The sequence below is a fragment of the Megalops cyprinoides genome, chromosome 6 (genome assembly GCF_013368585.1).
Source record: "Megalops cyprinoides isolate fMegCyp1 chromosome 6, fMegCyp1.pri, whole genome shotgun sequence".
NCBI classification, from domain to species: Eukaryota; Metazoa; Chordata; class Actinopteri; order Elopiformes; family Megalopidae; genus Megalops; species Megalops cyprinoides.
Window position 1 is genome coordinate 24,740,581 of NC_050588.1, and position 18,043 is coordinate 24,758,623.

The following is an 18,043-nucleotide window of genomic DNA, read 5'->3' on the forward strand; positions in this document are numbered from 1 at the left end:
ATCAAAGGTTGTATGAACTGTTTAAATTGCTGTTTAAATTGTGTTCTGTAATTGAATTATCTGTCAATCAGCCCCATTTACTCAACGCGTCAGTTTGAGTTTTAAATGCTGTGACGTATTCTGTAAGGGAACCATTCTGCCGCATGCGCTGTCTTGCCGTACAAGGTGCTCACCATGCAGTCTGGAAAAGGTACGCACAAACTATGTTTTGTTTTAACATTTCGTGTGACACAGTCGTCAAATCAGGGTGGCAATATACCTAAGTTATATCCTCTGTGGCGTTAACAATAATTCAACAGCAAGAGACTGAATGTTAACATGTTAAAAGTACTCGTGCTCGTTTTGTAAGCTCCGCAGAGTTGTGCTGGTTAAATCGCACCATTCTGCAAAGCTAATGTTATCGCTATTAATTCTGGTAAGTTCAGGTTTAATGAATTCCTCGGTAATTTGCTTAATTTTACATTATATTTATTGTGATGATTTACAATACATTGACTTACTGTGGTGACAAGTGCCAAACAGGGGTACCACTATTTTATACATTGAACTTTCGATTTTGACACGCGATATTTTCCTAACAACAGTTTTAAGCTAAGTTTGATTTGATTGTGGTCATATTTCTGTCGCTAAAACCAGAAAATAAATTGCAATTAATTTGTTTAGCCAAGATAAGGATTTAGACGTGAATGTATGCAGTCAACTGTTTTGTTCATGAAAAAATTTGTTGTTAAAGTTGTAAAGTTGTTTGTTAAACATGCACTGAAAAAGTATCAACACTGAATAATAACTCAATACTGTTTTCTGTTGAATAGTTCATATTGGAGATGGTCTTCACGATATAGACTATATTGATAGGATGGCTACATAACATTATCGTACCCCTGACTTGGGTCAGGAGAACTGTATAAATAAGATCCAGTCAGCAGAAATCTGAAAAGCACGCGCCTTGCCAATTGCGCCATTACTCAAAACAAACAAACCCCTTACAATCGTAAAACACACCTCTGGGTTCAAGCAGATAATTGTACATTTTCCTCCTTGTTCTCAAACTATATGGGGACGTAACGGAAGTGGTTTTGTACACTGGTAAAATATGATCCAATAACTTCCTAGAGAGGACACTGCAGATGTTGCAGTATTTTGAAAAGCGAACATGAAAAGTTACATGTGCGAGGTTTTTTTTTTTTTTTTGAGAGACCATAACACTAACGGTAACCTGCAGCACTGTCATTAGTTTCTCTAAATCTCAGACTGCTCGACCAGTTGGTGCTCTAATAGCCTCACTCAACCGCCGAACAAACTTGTTGGTTAGGGATGACATGGCTATTTTCCTTGGCAATTTCGAATGAAGAGGTTTAATGACGTACATTGTCTCGGGGGTAGTATGAAACCCACAGACCCACAGATTGCAGGGTACAAACTAGTTTCCAGAATTATTGATGTCCCACTACACAAACCCCAAATCGGGAGAAGGCACAGATAAAGTGCCACATATACGGCAGATAAATTAACAATTTACGGGTACTGTACAGATATGGATATTAACTTCCTACTCCTTGGTGTTCTTGGCAGAATGCATTATTTTTTGTATTGACTTGCTCTCATACATGGAACTCCTGAGATTGAGTCTAAGCAAGGTGTCCTTGATATACAATCAAATGACTCACTTTGAGTGACGTATTAAAGCAGATGTTACGTATTTATGTGCCTTACCCAGTATTTTGTCAATTTCATTGACTTTCATGTAAGAAATGAAACACTTGTTTAAATTCAATAGTGAACCGGATAAAGCAGGTTGCTGTTGCATTTGCAATTTCGGCATCTTACTTTCATGGAACATTAATGCCACCTAGTGGTATTTCACCATGTCATCCTGGACAAACTAGAGATCTTAAAGACATACAGTATCTGCTGAACTAATGCGAAATAAAAGTTGTATTTTATTGATTTATTTCTTTGTAGATTTGGATAAACATTCCTAGAGGTAACGTTGGATACGTTCAACTGTAAATGTATATTTTTAATTCTCCCCCTTAAGTTTCAGATACACCATTGGAATTCATAGTTGAATACTTATTGAAAGCCAAGGAGATTGCAGATGGTAATCCCAACATTCCACAAGAGCTGACGAGTAATTTAAAGAAGGCCCTGGATTTAGCCTCAGGTCTAGATGGATATTTAGAGGCAATGAGCAGCCAGGAGAGTCAAACTCTTGCTGAGCTGTATAGGTATGTTGTCTTTTCTTTTACTTTGCTTCAAGACCGTTAACTCTGTGTGCACTGCATCGCTGTAGTTAAAGATAGTTAAATCTGTATGTATGTACTACATTTCTGTCATTAGTCACTTAACTCTATGTGTGTAGTGCATTTCTTTAATTAGGCACTTAACTCTGTGTCTGTACTGCGTTTTATTTAGTTTAAGCATGGACATGCTGTACGTATGCAATGTGCATGAACTGTCCTAGCAGAGGATGTCTCACTCTGTCCGCTCTATTTCATAGAAAAACAATGGATCATGACTGGCAAAAAGTACATGAAGAAGGCACAACTTTGTTTAGACTTCCTAAAGAGTGTATTACAGGCCATTTGGAAGGTAAGGGTTAATATTATCATATCCTTGCTATAGATATGCTTAAAAAACTATTGATCTGTGAACTATCTGATTTAACTTGTATATACATGCTACTGAGGGTGTTGAATGATGGTTGTTGGCTTGAATGTTACAGTCATGAAGAGTCTAAATGCATGCTCTGTTGAACGATGATATGAGATCTCAGAGGTTCATGGGCGATATGGTGGTACTCTTCTCAGTTTGTGTAGGGTTAGAGGAATATTTCTGTTTCTTCCTGTTGCTGTTTGGCAGGTCAGGTCCTGAAGACTCTGGTACAAATCTGTAAAGCCAGGAGGATTCTGGAGATTGGCATGTTCACAGGGTATGGGGCCCTCTCAATGGCTGAGGGGCTACCAGAGGATGGCAGACTGATTGCCTGTGAATTAGAACCCTATCTGAAAGAATTTGCCAAGCCTACATTTGACAAATCTCCACATGGCAAAAAGATCACTGTGAAAACGGGGCCCGCCATGGACTCCTTGAAGGTAAGAGGAACCGGTTTGCAGGTAATCCAGTCCACTTGTGTCTCGAGCTGTATAAATTGGCGGAATCAAGGAGCACGTTTCTTTAAAATTGTGAAATGATTGCCGCGACACGCATCTTTCTGCTGGAAATGTGCTAAGCTGGGAGAGCTAATCCACCACAATGCGTCTGCTCCCTGTTGATGGGGAAGGTGTCAGCAGGTGGCGTTTTCAGATGCATGCATAAACATCGTCGCAGGCTCATGCTGACAGGCAGAAAGGTTAAGCTGTGGTTGGAACGTGTGACTGTCTCAACATCAGCCTCGCTTGTAGAGCCCACCTTGGAAAAAGTCAAGGACTTCTGTGTTCTGGGTACCACTGCTGGGGAATGAAGCATGAATGAAATTTACTGGTACCTTTGGTGTGGAAGGAAACTCCTTTTGTTAAGAAACGTTAACTTGAAAGGAGTCAGAAATTGCTGGCATGAGTAGTGGGTCATTTTTTTCCTGCTGTGAGCAGGTATTATCAGAGATTGAATTCTCTTTCTAGCATACGTGATGGGCACCAATGTCAGACAGCAGTAGGGAGCAGTGCTTGTAGCAGGTTTTATACCCAAGTGGGGTCCTGCTGTTGTAACCTTGTTGAAGGTTCTTACGTAAATTGCCTCAGTAAATGTTCAGCTCTCTAGATTAATGAATATAAGCTGTTTAGGTAGCTGCGGACAAGGGCATCAGCTAAGAAAATGTAATGTGAAAATGTTACAGGAGACACTGGTATAGCACACCCAGAGATGGCCTGCTGTGCCATGCTGGTGCTAACAGAGTACATGAAGAGGGCACAACTTTGTTTAGGCTTCCTAAAGAGTGTATTACAGGCCATTTGGAAGGTAATGGTTAATATTATCAGTATTACTCCAATGTTAATGCTGTGTTAGTAATACAGTGAAACAAATTATCTTGGTCATTAGCTGTGTGTAGATGTTGCACTTTGTCCTAATAACAGCATTAGCCTTTACCATTGAAGAGGATTTGTTTTGATTCAGTTGTTAATAGGACTGATATTTTTTGTTCCTTTCTTACACTGCTCTATCGTTTGCTTCAGTTTGATCACAGCCTTTTTTAAAAAAAAATTAAACCAGACCAACTGTATAAGAAATGTGAAAATTTGAAGACCATATTAAATGTGAGATACATAATATGGAATTTAAACGTGGAACTGTGTGTATATGCAATACCCAGAATGTATCACAAGTTATTTGGCCTTGTTCCTAAAATGATTCCTCTCAGCTCAGAGCATAATGTACATTAAATATGTGCTCATTTGTCTGAAAATTGCTATTTCTTGGACTGGTCCATGTATTGTTTCTTGTCAGGATATTTAATCCACGATCCAGAATCCTCCGTGAGTGTTTACCTCACTGCCACTGGTTTTAATTTGTCAGGAACTAGCTGCTGCTGGAGAGCAGTTTGACTTGGTGTTCATTGATGCGGATAAAAGGAACTACATCAGCTACTACAAGTTTCTGCTGGACAATAACCTTCTACGCATGGATGGTCTGATCTGTGTGGACAACACTTTATTCAAGGGAAAGGTTTACCTGCAGGGCGAGACAGATGAGAATGGCCTTGCCCTTAGAGACTTCAACCGTTTCGTCCGGGATGACCCCCGGGTGGAGCAGGTGGGTAAAATGCAAGCAGCACAGGACTGCCCCCCCCCCCCCACTGTTTTTGTTGAGTTACGGAATCTTGGACATATTGTGACTTTGATAGGTTACAAGTATTCTTCAAATCATTGTGGTGCTCTCTGGTGCAATTTTCTACATGCCCAGAAATTGCACCTAGTAGAAGACACTGGAATGTGTTTCTTTTATTTTGACTGGAAATCTTTTCTGTCATAGGTGATTGTTCCTGTGCGAGATGGCATCAGCCTCATTCAGAGAGTGCCGTGGACATCAGCAGGGAAAGAAAGCAAGGTAAGAGATGCCGCCCTCACCCTTAGGCAAGTCTAGGAGACATGTTTTTTGTCATAATCAGACATGATAATCACATGTAGGTGTCCTAAAATTGTGTGACACATTTTTTTTGTGAAGTGCATCATCTTTGTACACGTACTGTATTTGAGCTCATCTCTGTCTGAAGTTGGTGATTGTCTACTATGGGCCTTTGGATTTTGTTGAAAATGTGTTGATATGCTTCTCTACATAACTGCATGCCTTCAACAAATAAGTCTCAACTATAACTGAGATTGAAATGCTGCTGCACCGGATGTGCTTTTTCAGAACACAGGTACTCCTGATGAGGTTTTCCGGGGGGTGCAGGGGAAGTCCATCCTGGATCGGTTTCGTCTTGAGGATAGGGTGGCCTATGTGACGGGGGCAGGGCAGGGGATCGGCAGGGGCTTTGCCCACGCCCTGGGCGAGGCCGGGGCCAAGGTGGCCGTGGTGGACCTGGACAGAGAGAAGGCAGAGAGGGTGGTGGAGGAGCTGACCCTGAAAGGTCAGTATGTAAAGGTCAAGTTTACAGTGTACAGTTTCAAGGCTTCTCCTTATTCTGGAGCTGATTTGCTGTTGCATTTTTCAGTTTTTCTTTTATTGATGAAGAAAATACAGTATCTCCCTGTAGCTGCCCCAAGGTGCAGACATGCAGGTCAACTTCAGCCCATATCATGGCTGCAGTAAGATTCATATAGGAAGTCTGAGGTTAGTGGTACCATACTTGTAGTGTATATGTTTTGATCATTCATCTTAATTTATGAAATTATTCATGTTTATTATTAGCTTTTAGTTAAGCAGAAGTTGTAGTTCTATCTAATCTAATTCTATCTAATGTGTCAAGTTTATTATAATAATATACAAATGTCATCAATAATAAATGAAAATTACATTTCATGTGAAGAAATCCAGTAAGATATACCTGAGCATTGTGCACCAGGATGTTGTAATTAAGATATTTGCCAGCAGATGGCACTCTACTGCCAGAATGAAGATATGTGTTAATATTAGCCAGAGATGCTGGAAAGGTATAGCACTGTCTGCAACAGTAATGTCTCTATTGCACCATTCTTCAAGAAAATAGCATCAATCTGATGCCTCAGAATTTTTAAAATTTTATTCCAATTGAATAAAGGTAAATGTGCCTCGAGAATACTATTATTATGACATCATGACAGTGACTAGAATTGTTTGTAACAAGAACAGAATAACATTAGAAATTCATGAGGCCTGATGTTACTTATTTACAATAGCTATAGCTACATTTGGAACAATGATATGCTCATATATTATACGTAGTTACTGGTTTGGGCGTGTCTTTGCCATCAGTATGTATGAAGAGTTGGGATGATGTATACATGCTAGACGTAGTAAAATGCAGTCGTTAATTTGCTTCTAGTTTTATTAAGTGTAATTGATAGTGGTATTTATTTTCATTGTTACACGGTTGTGCGTACACTTACACTCCCTAACAGCCACGGACCGCTCCTTAACACAGGGATCCAGAGCATGGCGGTGACTGCTGACATCAGCAAGCCTGACGATGTCCAGAGGATGATCGATGCCATCCTTTCCAAATGGGGGACCATTCACATAGCGTGCAACAACGCCGGGGTCAACATGAACTCAGCCAGCGAAGACACCAGCCTGGAAGAGTGGGACCAGACCTTCGAGGTCAACCTGAGGGGAACTTTCATGTGTTGCCAGGTACGTCTGGCAGTCTCAGTCCTGGCTTTGTGCGTGCGTAAGGCCACCTTATGGTCCTTTCTTGTATGTGTACCGAAGAGAAACTTGTACTTGTCACACACACTGCAGAAATCAGTCAAGATTTTGCAAAGGCACAGGAACATGAATAAAAAAAGTTTCTAGCAATGCTGAAACGGTGACATTCAAGCTAAGAGGCATGGTGTATTGTCCAAAAAAGTGTAGTACAAAGATTGTCTTGCTGATGAGCTTTCATCTTAGGGATCTTCATGCACACCACCTGGTGGAAATGGTGCAGTGTACATAGTTTTCTTTCATCATTCTGGCACTCCTGATGCTAATAAAAGTTCTCTTTCCCTCACACTTTCTCACTACAATGTGCTGATTTGTGGTTAGTTACTGTGTCAATATTGGGGTGCCTCTAAAAAGCACATTTGTCATTTTTTCCTTAATTCCCGCTGCAGGCAGCGGGTCGTGTTATGCTGAAGCAGGGATATGGGAAGATAATAAATACTGCGTCCATGGCCAGCTTAATAGGTGAGTAATGAGTTTCCTGTGGTTTTATTTTTACTCTGTGTCTCCTCTTCTGATATCATAAACCTTGATAAAAGAAAGGAGAAGCTCCATGCTGGCGTCACACAGGGATGAAAAGTGAATGGCAGAACAGAGGTAGGACTGGAAAGAAGAGAAGGAAGCTCATCCACAGAACATAAGCAGGCTGTCAGGGTACTGTCTACTTTTATATAACCCTGCGCAGAGCTGCGCAGACTGTCAGGGAGCTCTGTGTATGCGTACATGTAGCCCTATGCAGAACTGTGCAGACTGTCAGGGTACTGTCTAAGTTTATGTAACCTTCCACAGAGCTGTGCAGACTGTCCCTGTGCAGAACACACTTCTTTAATCTAGCACTACATGTGGTGAAAGTTTCATTTTGTTGTTTTTTGGACACACATTTTGTCTCATAGTGAGAAACTCACTGACTTGAATTTCAGCCCTTTATGATACATGTTTAAATAAGGCAGAAATTCTTGTGCGTGTGTGTGTCTATGCATAAGGCTTAACCTAGAGAATGTATTGTACATACAGCTGTACTGTACATGACCTCAGAGGGGAGAGTCTATTGCGTGCCCACTAGATGACCCCGATCCTGCGCTCACATCCCCACGTCCCTCTGACGGCCTCTCTACCCCAGATGTGAGGCAGGTTTTAGGTGGCATCCCGTGCCTGGTGGCAGGATCTATTATTTATTTTAAAAATCTGCAGTCATTCACATATCAACACCATTCTACAGCAGACATCATTTTATGGATCGCTTTTTAAAAGGCGTCCTCAGACCCTAATGAATGTTGAAACTCTTGACGGCCATTTTATGGAGGCGAGTAAAATGCAACCCGAAGCTGAACCGAGAATACAGGTCCCTCCAAAAACAGTTCCCTGCCAAGAGCAGTATTTAAGCCGCAGAGATTTTGTGTGATATTGCTGAGTGCATTGTAAAACCCAAATTATTCATGGTGCTGTGTAATTTTTCTCCAACAGGTTACCCTAGTAGAGCTATAGTACTTCATCAGCTGTGTAGTCAAATAGCCAATAAACTGCAGTACCATATGGGCCCGAGTCCCAACTGCAGTGGTAATCTGTAACGCAGGAGCACGCTGGTAAATAGAGGCCAGTGTAAAAAAAAGTGATCAATTACTCACATTAAGCCCATTCCTTCAGGAATTTGCTTTATCGGTCTGGACATCTGTTATAATATTGTCATAATGTATAATCAGATGGGGATTGTTCTGGCCAAGCTGGGTAAGAACATGCAGTAATGAAAGCCCTATTAAAATGCACAATGACAGCGTTTTATCCATCTGCTGACTAAAATAAAGTATTTTTTACATTTTTATATTTAAAAATTTTTTTTTGCTCTTCCTCAAGAGAACGAAGGTGCGCAACCCACTTTTGCCCTGAGATGGAGCAACATTAAATACCTCTTTAGATTATTAAAAATTCAAACTAAAGTGGTCACATTGTTAATGCCTCTGGTTAGGGTGGAAGATGATGTGTTTGACCCCAGCGAGAACAAAAGACGTCACAGTGATCCTTTTCCGCTCAAGTCAAAGGGAGACCTGCGAAGCCAGGCTGCATGTCAATGCCCACTGGAGTAGAATCTACATCATATGTGTTTCTTTGAAAATCAAAAGTCTAAACTTCATATCCTTTGGAGTATTAAAAAGAGATACTGAGGGCTTGTTTTTTTTCTTCCACTTCAGATGAAAATAAGTTGCTGGGTGGATATGAAAGAAGGTTTAAAATGTGCTCTCTCTCTCTTTCTCGCTCGATCTCTCGCCGAGGCTCATCGCTCTTTAAGAGAGGGAACATCACTGCGGTTTATTTGAGGGATAAATACATTTTGAACTGCGTAACGCGGGCCGTATCATCCTTTCTTCTCTGAGGATTAGGGCTGTTAGGCGTTTTAGCTGCGTTTCCTGGCCCCGATAAGTCGGATTTCTCCCTCAATCTGTTTGTAAGCTCCCGGCTCTGCTCCTCCTCGCGGCTCCCCCACCGTAGGCATCCGCGGGAGCCGGCCCTGCGCCTCCTCTTCACTTTATCACCCAATCTCCTGCCCGGAGCTCTCGCCTCCGCCGAGTGAGCAAGGGGAAAGCTGAAAGCGGGCCTCCTCAGGATTGGCCCTGGTGTTTTACAGCTGTGTCATATTCATCATCTCCCCCCGTCCCCCCCAATTCCGGCCCCAGCAATTTGGCAGTGAGATCACCGGGTGAGGAGGTTAACTACTAAAGTTGTATGTAACTTGGAGCCTCCGTGCGATAATTAATCAACTTAAAGAAAATGAGCCCCGTCCCACAATCCCATGCAGTGTGCAGCATCTGTGATGGTCAAGGCAACAAATGGTGCTTCGCCTTTGTTACCGAAGATGGTGTATAACTGAATGTCCAGAGTAATTAATTTTATGCCCCTGCCTCATCTGGGCCCCAAGTGCTTATTAGAATATTTTCTTGTAGCATTCAGTATAAATTACTGTATTGAATTATGATGGAAACACAATAGTGTATTGTATCAAATTGGCACTGATATGTAAGTCAATATCAGTTTTTTACCAGTTAGTGTTTCATCTCTTTATGCATCAAAAGAATGATTTAGATATCAAAATGAGCCAGACAAGTGACATTTATTTGAGTTTATGTGAGGGTGAAGTCCACTTCCAGCGCCATGTATGTTCGAAATGAAGACTTTAGAAATAAAGGATAGGGAAAAAAATAACGTTTACGATTAAATCAACTCCTAAAAAAATCTTGAAATGGATGGAAAAGCTGAAACGGAGAAAGAGATGGATTGTTTCTGGGACTTGTGGTTGTGGGACATGTTTATGCTTGTATCCTCTTGTCGTTTCCGTGCAGTGCCCCACCCACAGAAGCAGCTGTCATACAACACATCCAAGGCAGGAGTAGTGAAGCTGACACAGACGCTGGGCACCGAGTGGATTGACAGAGGGGTGCAAGTCAACTGCATCTCCCCGTAAGTGTCTCTGATAACATTCGGCATATGTCTCCCTCCTGCACCTCCCAGAGAAGATGCTTCAGATGTTCAGATGGTAAACAGCATGAAAAGATTCTGACTATTCATTGTTCTCTCACCTGTGTGGAAAAAAAAATCTTGAAAATGTTCAGTATGGCTCTCTCAATGGTGTAAAGGAAGGGGTGGGAAAAATAAGTAAATGGACCCTGAAAATATTGTTTTATTTTCCATTGCATCAACAAAGAGCATTCACTACTGCGCTCTTTTACACATTGCAATAATGAAGGGCTAGAGATGTGCTAGACCATTCTTTTAAAGCACATCAGCATGGACAGAGGAAAAATATTGTGAAGTCTTGTTCTCGTCAGACTTCCCATATTGGTGAACTGCTTGTGAGACTCATCCACATGGTTTTCATACTTTAATACATAATAACCCTGATGCTTTAAGTTGTTTTTTTGTTTCCTTACTTCTTATGGAATAGCCCTTTATGGTCAACACAATGAGGTCTTGAGTTTTTTTCTCTTTTTGCAACTGGAGGGAAGGCACACATTTGTTAATGAAGCACTAATTTAAGGTCCTAAACAATGCATTTTAGCTTAATTAAATTACGTCTGGAGGGATGAATTAACCAACAGTTGTTTTAATTGTTTTATTCAATTAGGGAATCAAATTAGCATCTTAACTGGAAGTGTCACCACAACAATGGGGCGTTGTTTGTATCTATTTGTCTATGAAGCTCTTCTGAGAGGAGAACAGAAGACGACTAGGCCTGTGTAGCGAAGCGTCCCGGATCCTCTCCGATCCCAGAGCAAATCTGTTCAGCTCGCAAGCCGCCCCGGCGCAGCGCCGGAACAAAGCCCCCCGCTTGCGCACGCCGCTCATTTTTATTTATCGCCAGCTTGTTTGCTAATTTTAATTTGCAAGAAGCAATTCTTCCCGCTAACTGGGTGTCTCAATGGGCTGCTGATTTCTTTGAAGTGACAGTCAGTAAATATGCATAAAAAAGGGACACAATTAGCGAGTGCGAGGTTGACTGCAGCCTGATTTCATTGGCAACTTTAGCTGCAGCGGTGATAAGCTGCATTATCTAGAAAATTGGCTGAGGGAAAACAGCACCTCTGATTGCCAGGAAAGGTTCCAGATAACAGGGTGTTGAAGAGAAATATAATTGAGGTGGAATATGTTAACCAAGGTGTCACATGCCCCTCGGAAGCACTAATTTATCAGAATGTTGGGACTTTGTATCAAGGCGAGGAATTCATTTACAGCAGGCTGATACAGAGGCGCCGGTGGCTTGGCTTTTGCTCACTGTCGTGTCTGCGTGAAGTTGAGTCATTTCTCATTAGATGCAGTTGTGTAAATATGTTTGTTCAGTAGTTGAACAAATGATACATTTCATTAAGGGCAGGCGACATTGTTGTTCTTGGCATATCGAATGGGGACGGGTGGCCTGTGGAGAGCGGCTCGTGTCGTAGCCGCCTTGAACAGGGCTGACAGGAGAACCACCGCTAACCTTCCCGAGCACACACCTGCTCAGTTTAAATACGGTTCGAGCACTCCGCAGCCAGGCCCAGCTGAACGTTAACACTGAACACGAATCTGCCAGGAATCATAGTAAGGGAGAAGGGGAGAGAGAGAGATGGAAAGAGCTTATCTGTGGATTCCTGAAGGCAAATTACAACAAGGGTCCCAGCATACCCGCTGGCGTTTAAGGAGACGGACGAGTCATTAAGCGACATGCGTGCCCTGTAAATATCATCGCAGCCTGTTCAGGAATGCAGTGCTGTGCCCTCTCTCTCAAGGATAATTGGGTTTATTTTTGTCACTGGGAGAAGCGGCTCTGAAATGACGCTGTCACTCCTGCCCTGATGCCTGATGTCTCTGGTTCCTCTTGTGTTTTTTTTCCCTCTTTTTTTTCCTCCTTCTTTCCAGGGGGATTGTTGACACCCCTCTCATCCACTCGGAGAGTCTGAGGCCTCTGGTTCAGCGCTGGCTGTCAGATATCCCTGCTGGACGACTGGCTCAAGTGACAGACCTGCAAGCCGCAGTGGTCTACTTGGCATCTGACGCCTCCGACTACATGACAGGGCATAACTTAGTCATAGAGGGTGGGCAAAGTCTGTGGTAGAAAAAGTTTCCTTTGTTCTTGGAGGATCAGCGCAGGGAATAATCACAAGGCCATATGGGAATGGCTTACATTGAAATGAAAGGGAAAAAATATGGACCATTAGATTACTAATATGGAGTTACTATCATTACCTCATTCTGTGTGTGTTGATAATGATCTATTGCAGATTACATGTTTACACCTTATGCATATTTGTATATCTGCTTGGTACCAGCCTCCTAGAATGTCATCTGTTGCTTTGCCATACTGTTTGAGGTCACCTAAAAATAAATGCAGTTGACATTATGTATCTTGTGCAGTCTTTATATGTTGTGTCGTAATGTTTAATAACAATGATCAATTGTGTTGATTTCCATCTCACTTCATTATTTGACAGTATTTTTTCATTCTTTCTTTCTTAGATAGTCCTGTTTATTTTTCAGTTATTATGCAGTCATAGAGCTAGGTCTTATAGAAAGACATATTCAAACTGTGAACATTCTGCTCTTTTTTGTAAAGTATGACTCAGCTCAACAAGGGGGCAGGATTCAAGAGCTCATTGTATAGTCTTTTGCATTCATTAATACAGGCAGGCCAATTGAGGGAAGAACAGCGTGGATTAAACAAAAGCAAAGGACTTCTCTTTGCCCAGGAGAGGGGTTGTCTTCCTCTGTTCTTCACATACCTGTGGTGATTCTCAGCTGCAGCTGGGTGCAGACTCAGCAATGTCTACAATTATTTCTGAAGAAATTAAATTTAGTAAGATGACAGCAGTTCATTTGAGAAATTCAGTCACATTTATGTCTTACCAAGCTGTTCGCCTAAGGTACTACCTCTCATTAAGGCTTACAAAGACTCAGTTCTGAATTGTCTTGTAAGTGCTTTCATAATTGACCAAAAAGGGACTGGAAATTTGATGCATTTTACACTTGAAAAACCTGTGGCTCATTTTTGCATTAGTCAGGCCTCTACATCTAACCATTACCACTGCCTAGTTTCACATAACCATATTGCCCATATATGAGAAAGGCAACTCTTGATAACCATCTGACAGACAACAATCAGGCTGCTCTCCCCACACATGCTTCCTTCATTCAAAATCAAATGTCTGTGCCATCACTGCCTGACTGGCATGCATTTTGCGGGGGAAAATGTTACAATATTGCCATCATTTTCCTCTCTTCCTCTCCTTCTCTCCCACATGATCTCACAAGGGTCCCTCACATTATGTCAGCAGTAGTGGTGCTTGTGTTTCATAATTGCTACCCATTCCAAATGGTGGGTGAAGAACTAACACTTGAAACCTCAGTTAACAGAGAGCCTGGTCTTGGTTTCTGCAGTTATTCCATATCGGTTGACAATTAGGACATGATACTTCCTCTTGTATGAGATGATGTGAGCCGTAAACACTGGGAGTTTGGTGGAGTCAGCTGAATGGCATCAGATCACTCTCTGATTCTCCAGGGGTATCACCTGTTTGCAGGTGTGATGATTTTAATTTCATATTCATTTGAACCTCTTCTGCTGGAACTGCATTGAGGAACAACACCTTAAATGCCTTCAAATAACTCCATACATACTTTGTACATATAGTGTAACAGGCATTCATGACACATCACTTCCTCCACACAGCAATACAAAAACATAGCAGAATTGTTCACCAAATATACATGGACAGTGGACAATTTCATGAACTATTTTGCTGAACATTTATTCATAGCAACATGAATAAGACAATCAGGTTATTGCAGGGTACACTGGATTTACTGGGCATAAGCTTTCCAGATGAGTGATCTATGGAACAGTTTTTCAGAAAGAGTGGATGCCTACAGAAAATAATTCCTGGAACGGCCACAGGGGGGCAGGGCCTAGACAGTGGATGTAGCTGCCTGATCTCTGTGCTTGATCACAGGGAACTTCTTGTAGAACCATTATATTCTCATAATACTGTGCTGTCAGTGTCTTACAATGTTTTAAATGTGACTCAGCCAACAGAATATGTGTTTATCATGCATTTGTTTCACAATTAGCTTTATGCAATAGATACCTGTACTACCTCTAAATCAAACAACTAAACAGGTTGAAAACACTAAACACAATCAATGGAAAACATGCATAGCATTCTGCTTCCTTGTATAGAATAACTGTGCCTTCTGATGCTGGAGGAATAAGATAATCTATGTGAGCAAATGAATAAATCTATAAATACATGTCATCTCTTTTTACTGTTTCCAATTAAGAAAACAAATATTAATTCACTTATTGCTGTATGCCTCGAGGTGATGAAAAATAATAGTGTAAAATCTGGATGTCTATTTATTATAATGAAAATAGCAATCTTTTTTTACTCTTGTAGTCATTGGATAAAATTACTAGATCTTTGTGAACATTCTATATTTTGTGGTTGCAAGATTGCATCTGCACAAGGGAAAAAAATGTCAGACCATTTTGGATAATACCATGAATTTAGGTAAGAAAATATATTTTGTATAATTGTCGTTTGGTGCATAATGCAATGTACTTGTATGGTTTTTGTTTTCTTTTACTAGAATCCAAAATTGTGGAAATAAGTACCTGTCTAGTATTTGTTTGGTTAATTAAAACCCTGGAAATGCTTTGAAAAAATCCCCTACACACTGCTTCTGTTCTATTACTTTATTTACTTTCACCCTTTCTCTCGCCTGCCAGCCCCATCTTAAGCTGGGAGTTAATTCAAAACACATTGTCTCACTAATGGATATACTGCTGTTTTGATGTTATTGTGTAGCGTATCTCTCTAAACTCTTTCAAAGCCATTTTTGAAGGTGCTTTTGGCCTCAAAAGTGCAGCCAGCAGTGTCAAATCAGTATTTTGAACTGTGAATATGATCGCATGTCGGGCCTATGGCTTGCTCTGTGAGGTGTAAGTGATCTTGAATACATTATTGATGACCCCCTTGTGCTGCAATTACTGTCAGGAGCGTGGGCTGTGAGAGATGGGCTAGTGTTGTGCTAAACACTTCTCCAGTCCAAAACCACTCACGTCCCTACACTTCAAATCAACTTTGATTAACACAGATCCATGTCCTTGGATGTGGCACTCTGTGAGAGATACAACTCCATACACAAAGGAGGAAAACAATGCACAGCACATGCATGATGCTGGCAAAGAAAAGACAAGGTTATGAGAATGTTAGGATTTAGGTGGATATCACAATTTACAGGTAAGATATTTCCTGACTGATTTCATATGCAAATTAGATAGATGCCCCGTACGCATTTCATCAGAAATCTTGAGCTAAGCTTTATATTTCTGATAGCCAGTTATTGTTACATAATTTTTGTTGCCAGTAAGTGATTGCATCCTGATCTGGACATCTCAATCGATGGGTAAATGCAATTTATGACTGGGGAACCTTCTTCCTGTTACTGCAACTCTGCAATAACAAGGAACTGTAAATGATGCATTTTACTTCTGGGTTTTATTTGGGATGAAAAAAAATCTTTTCTATGAGGATTCGGCCTAAAGATGATTGTGAATAAAGTATCACGTATACATTAGGGACAACGTGTAATATACCAACAAGGCCACTTGAGTTCTGCTTTCTATTCACAGTTGCATGACAACTGTGTCCGTGACAGCCATGTCCTTCAAAGTTGAGCAACTCAACTCCTGTGAGATTGAGAAAAATGAAAACGTTTTAAAAATGTGGGACACACACAGGGATGCCAAGTAACCTTTACAAACAGTCGAGCAGCTGACATTTGAGGGACCTTGATTCAAACTTGGGAATAAAATGGTTTTAATTATATGCATGTTTAAATGAGCAATTATTGATAAACCCCAGTTGCTGGAGCCCAAGGGATGGAAATGGCCGTCAAGGCTGTTTAATTCATCTCTTAAAGCTCCTTGAAGTAAATTTAATTTAATTTCAGTCAGAAAAACTGCTCTTATACCACTGTGGAATTTTATTTTTTGTAATCACGAAGGCGTTGTCAGGTCATCGCTGGTAGGAACTTGCCTTGAAATCTTGAGAGAGAGTGTATGGGGCTGAGATGTGTTTTGGCGGTTAAACCAAGCAACATCTTTGTAAAGCACCAGCTTTAAAGGCATAACCATGACTCGGACATGCACAAACATGGACTTGAGACAGGCTTTTGGGCCTAGCCCTTGCCTTGTTTGTCACCTCATGCCTTATTCATCGCTGAGTGGTTGTGCTGTTTGCTTGTATCGCGCACGCCCGCTGTCTTAACATGATGGAATTCAGATGACTGCTGAGTACAAAAGACAAATTTTCAATGAATAATGAAAGGGTTAACATTCTGTCACGCTATATTATATTTGCGCTTCACATTTAAATAGGTGCAGGAGAATGGAGGCATATGCGTGCATTATTAATGCAAATACTTCCTGAGAGCTCCCTTTTGAAATTTTTTTGTTTTCAAGAATTGCTCTTTCCGCACTGTATTATCAGCTTTCAATGTAAACCTCATGAATTTATGATTTTTTTTATCTTTAATAAAAGTGTGCATCTTTGACTAGTATCAGCACTAACGTTGGTTACGCTGACCCAGCAACTGGCAACCACGTCAGTTTAAAATTTACTTTGGGCAAGGACTGAAACTTGTACATAATTCTTAAGTTCGGAAGGAAATTATACAGTTGGTCTCAGTATTTCTTAGCACCTCTTATTGTTCAACATAAATATTTATTTATTAGGGATACTGGTATATTGCTGTTGAGAGAAAAAGAGGTGTGTGAGAGCTAAATATTACTGGTAGCCCACAAAGTTACTTTTAACTTGGCTTAAAACTTATCAGCCCAATGTGATGACAAGTTATCCTCCCTGGATTTTAAGGCCTGTGTTACATATCACCACAGTTGGAGTCAAACAGTCCCCCCTCCCCCCCCCCCAACACCACCCCTGACACCCCCCACCCAAGTACTGTACAATGCAAATAATGCATTATCCCCCCCACTCTGGCTCACTCACTTATTAATCACATCTTTCCTATTAAGATGCATGTTTTGTTTGGGAAGCTCTGATTACAGGCCCTGTATTAAATCTGACTATGCAAAAGACATTGATCATAACCTCGATAGCACCACTCGAACTTTGATTTAATTTGCCGTTTCATTAATATCTATGAAACGTCCGATTGTCGTCCTGGGCATATTGATGGCATTGTGAGCCCTGCCTTCATATAATATTCCCCAGCGGCAATGTGGAAATGTTACAGAGAATTAGGCCGAGGAGCAGGCTCAGTGGAACTGGCACACCACTCGGAAATTCATTATCCTAATAAATAGGGGGCAAGAAAAAAAACAGGATCTGAGAGAAACATTACTGAGATCTGGATTCTCACAAAACCCTGCATTTAGCCTGATCGAATGACCAGAGTTATTTTTTCTTTCAAATAAGTGATGGATGTGACCTGTTATGTTTTTTTTGTGGCAGGTCCACATAATGCAGTGTTTGATACAATTATTTTGCATGCGATAATCGTGGCTGCCCCACTGAAGTTGCACAGTGCATCAAAGTCTGGGCTTTAGAAACTAAATTCCTAATAGATTTCTGAAACACCTGTAGTTTATCATTTAATACACTGCATATTGAACATTGGTTGACATTTTGAAAGGATGTTGCTCAACACTAGGAAACAGAAC

General features: G+C 41.0%; 1 protein-coding gene across 1 annotated transcript; it reads left to right on the forward strand.

Moving 5' to 3' along the window:
• Positions 1-146: 146 nt before the first annotated feature.
• zgc:113054 (uncharacterized protein LOC541322 homolog) lies at positions 147-12,667 on the forward strand. Its single transcript, XM_036532277.1, has 11 exons — positions 147-190; positions 2,039-2,228; positions 2,501-2,592; positions 2,863-3,095; positions 4,513-4,749; positions 4,969-5,043; positions 5,350-5,566; positions 6,560-6,768; positions 7,230-7,302; positions 10,170-10,287; positions 12,223-12,667. Exons 1-11 carry the CDS (start codon positions 175-177, stop codon positions 12,416-12,418), a joined length of 1,656 nt encoding a protein of 551 aa, XP_036388170.1. The 5' UTR covers positions 147-174; the 3' UTR covers positions 12,419-12,667.
• Positions 12,668-18,043: the final 5,376 nt, after the last annotated feature.

Coding starts and splice junctions, on each gene's coding strand:
- zgc:113054 (XM_036532277.1), top strand. Junction 2,229..2,500: donor ACTCTTGCTGAGCTGTATAG/GTATGTTGTCTT, acceptor TCTATTTCATAG/AAAAACAATGGATCATGACT. Junction 7,303..10,169: donor GTCCATGGCCAGCTTAATAG/GTGAGTAATGAG, acceptor GTTTCCGTGCAG/TGCCCCACCCACAGAAGCAG.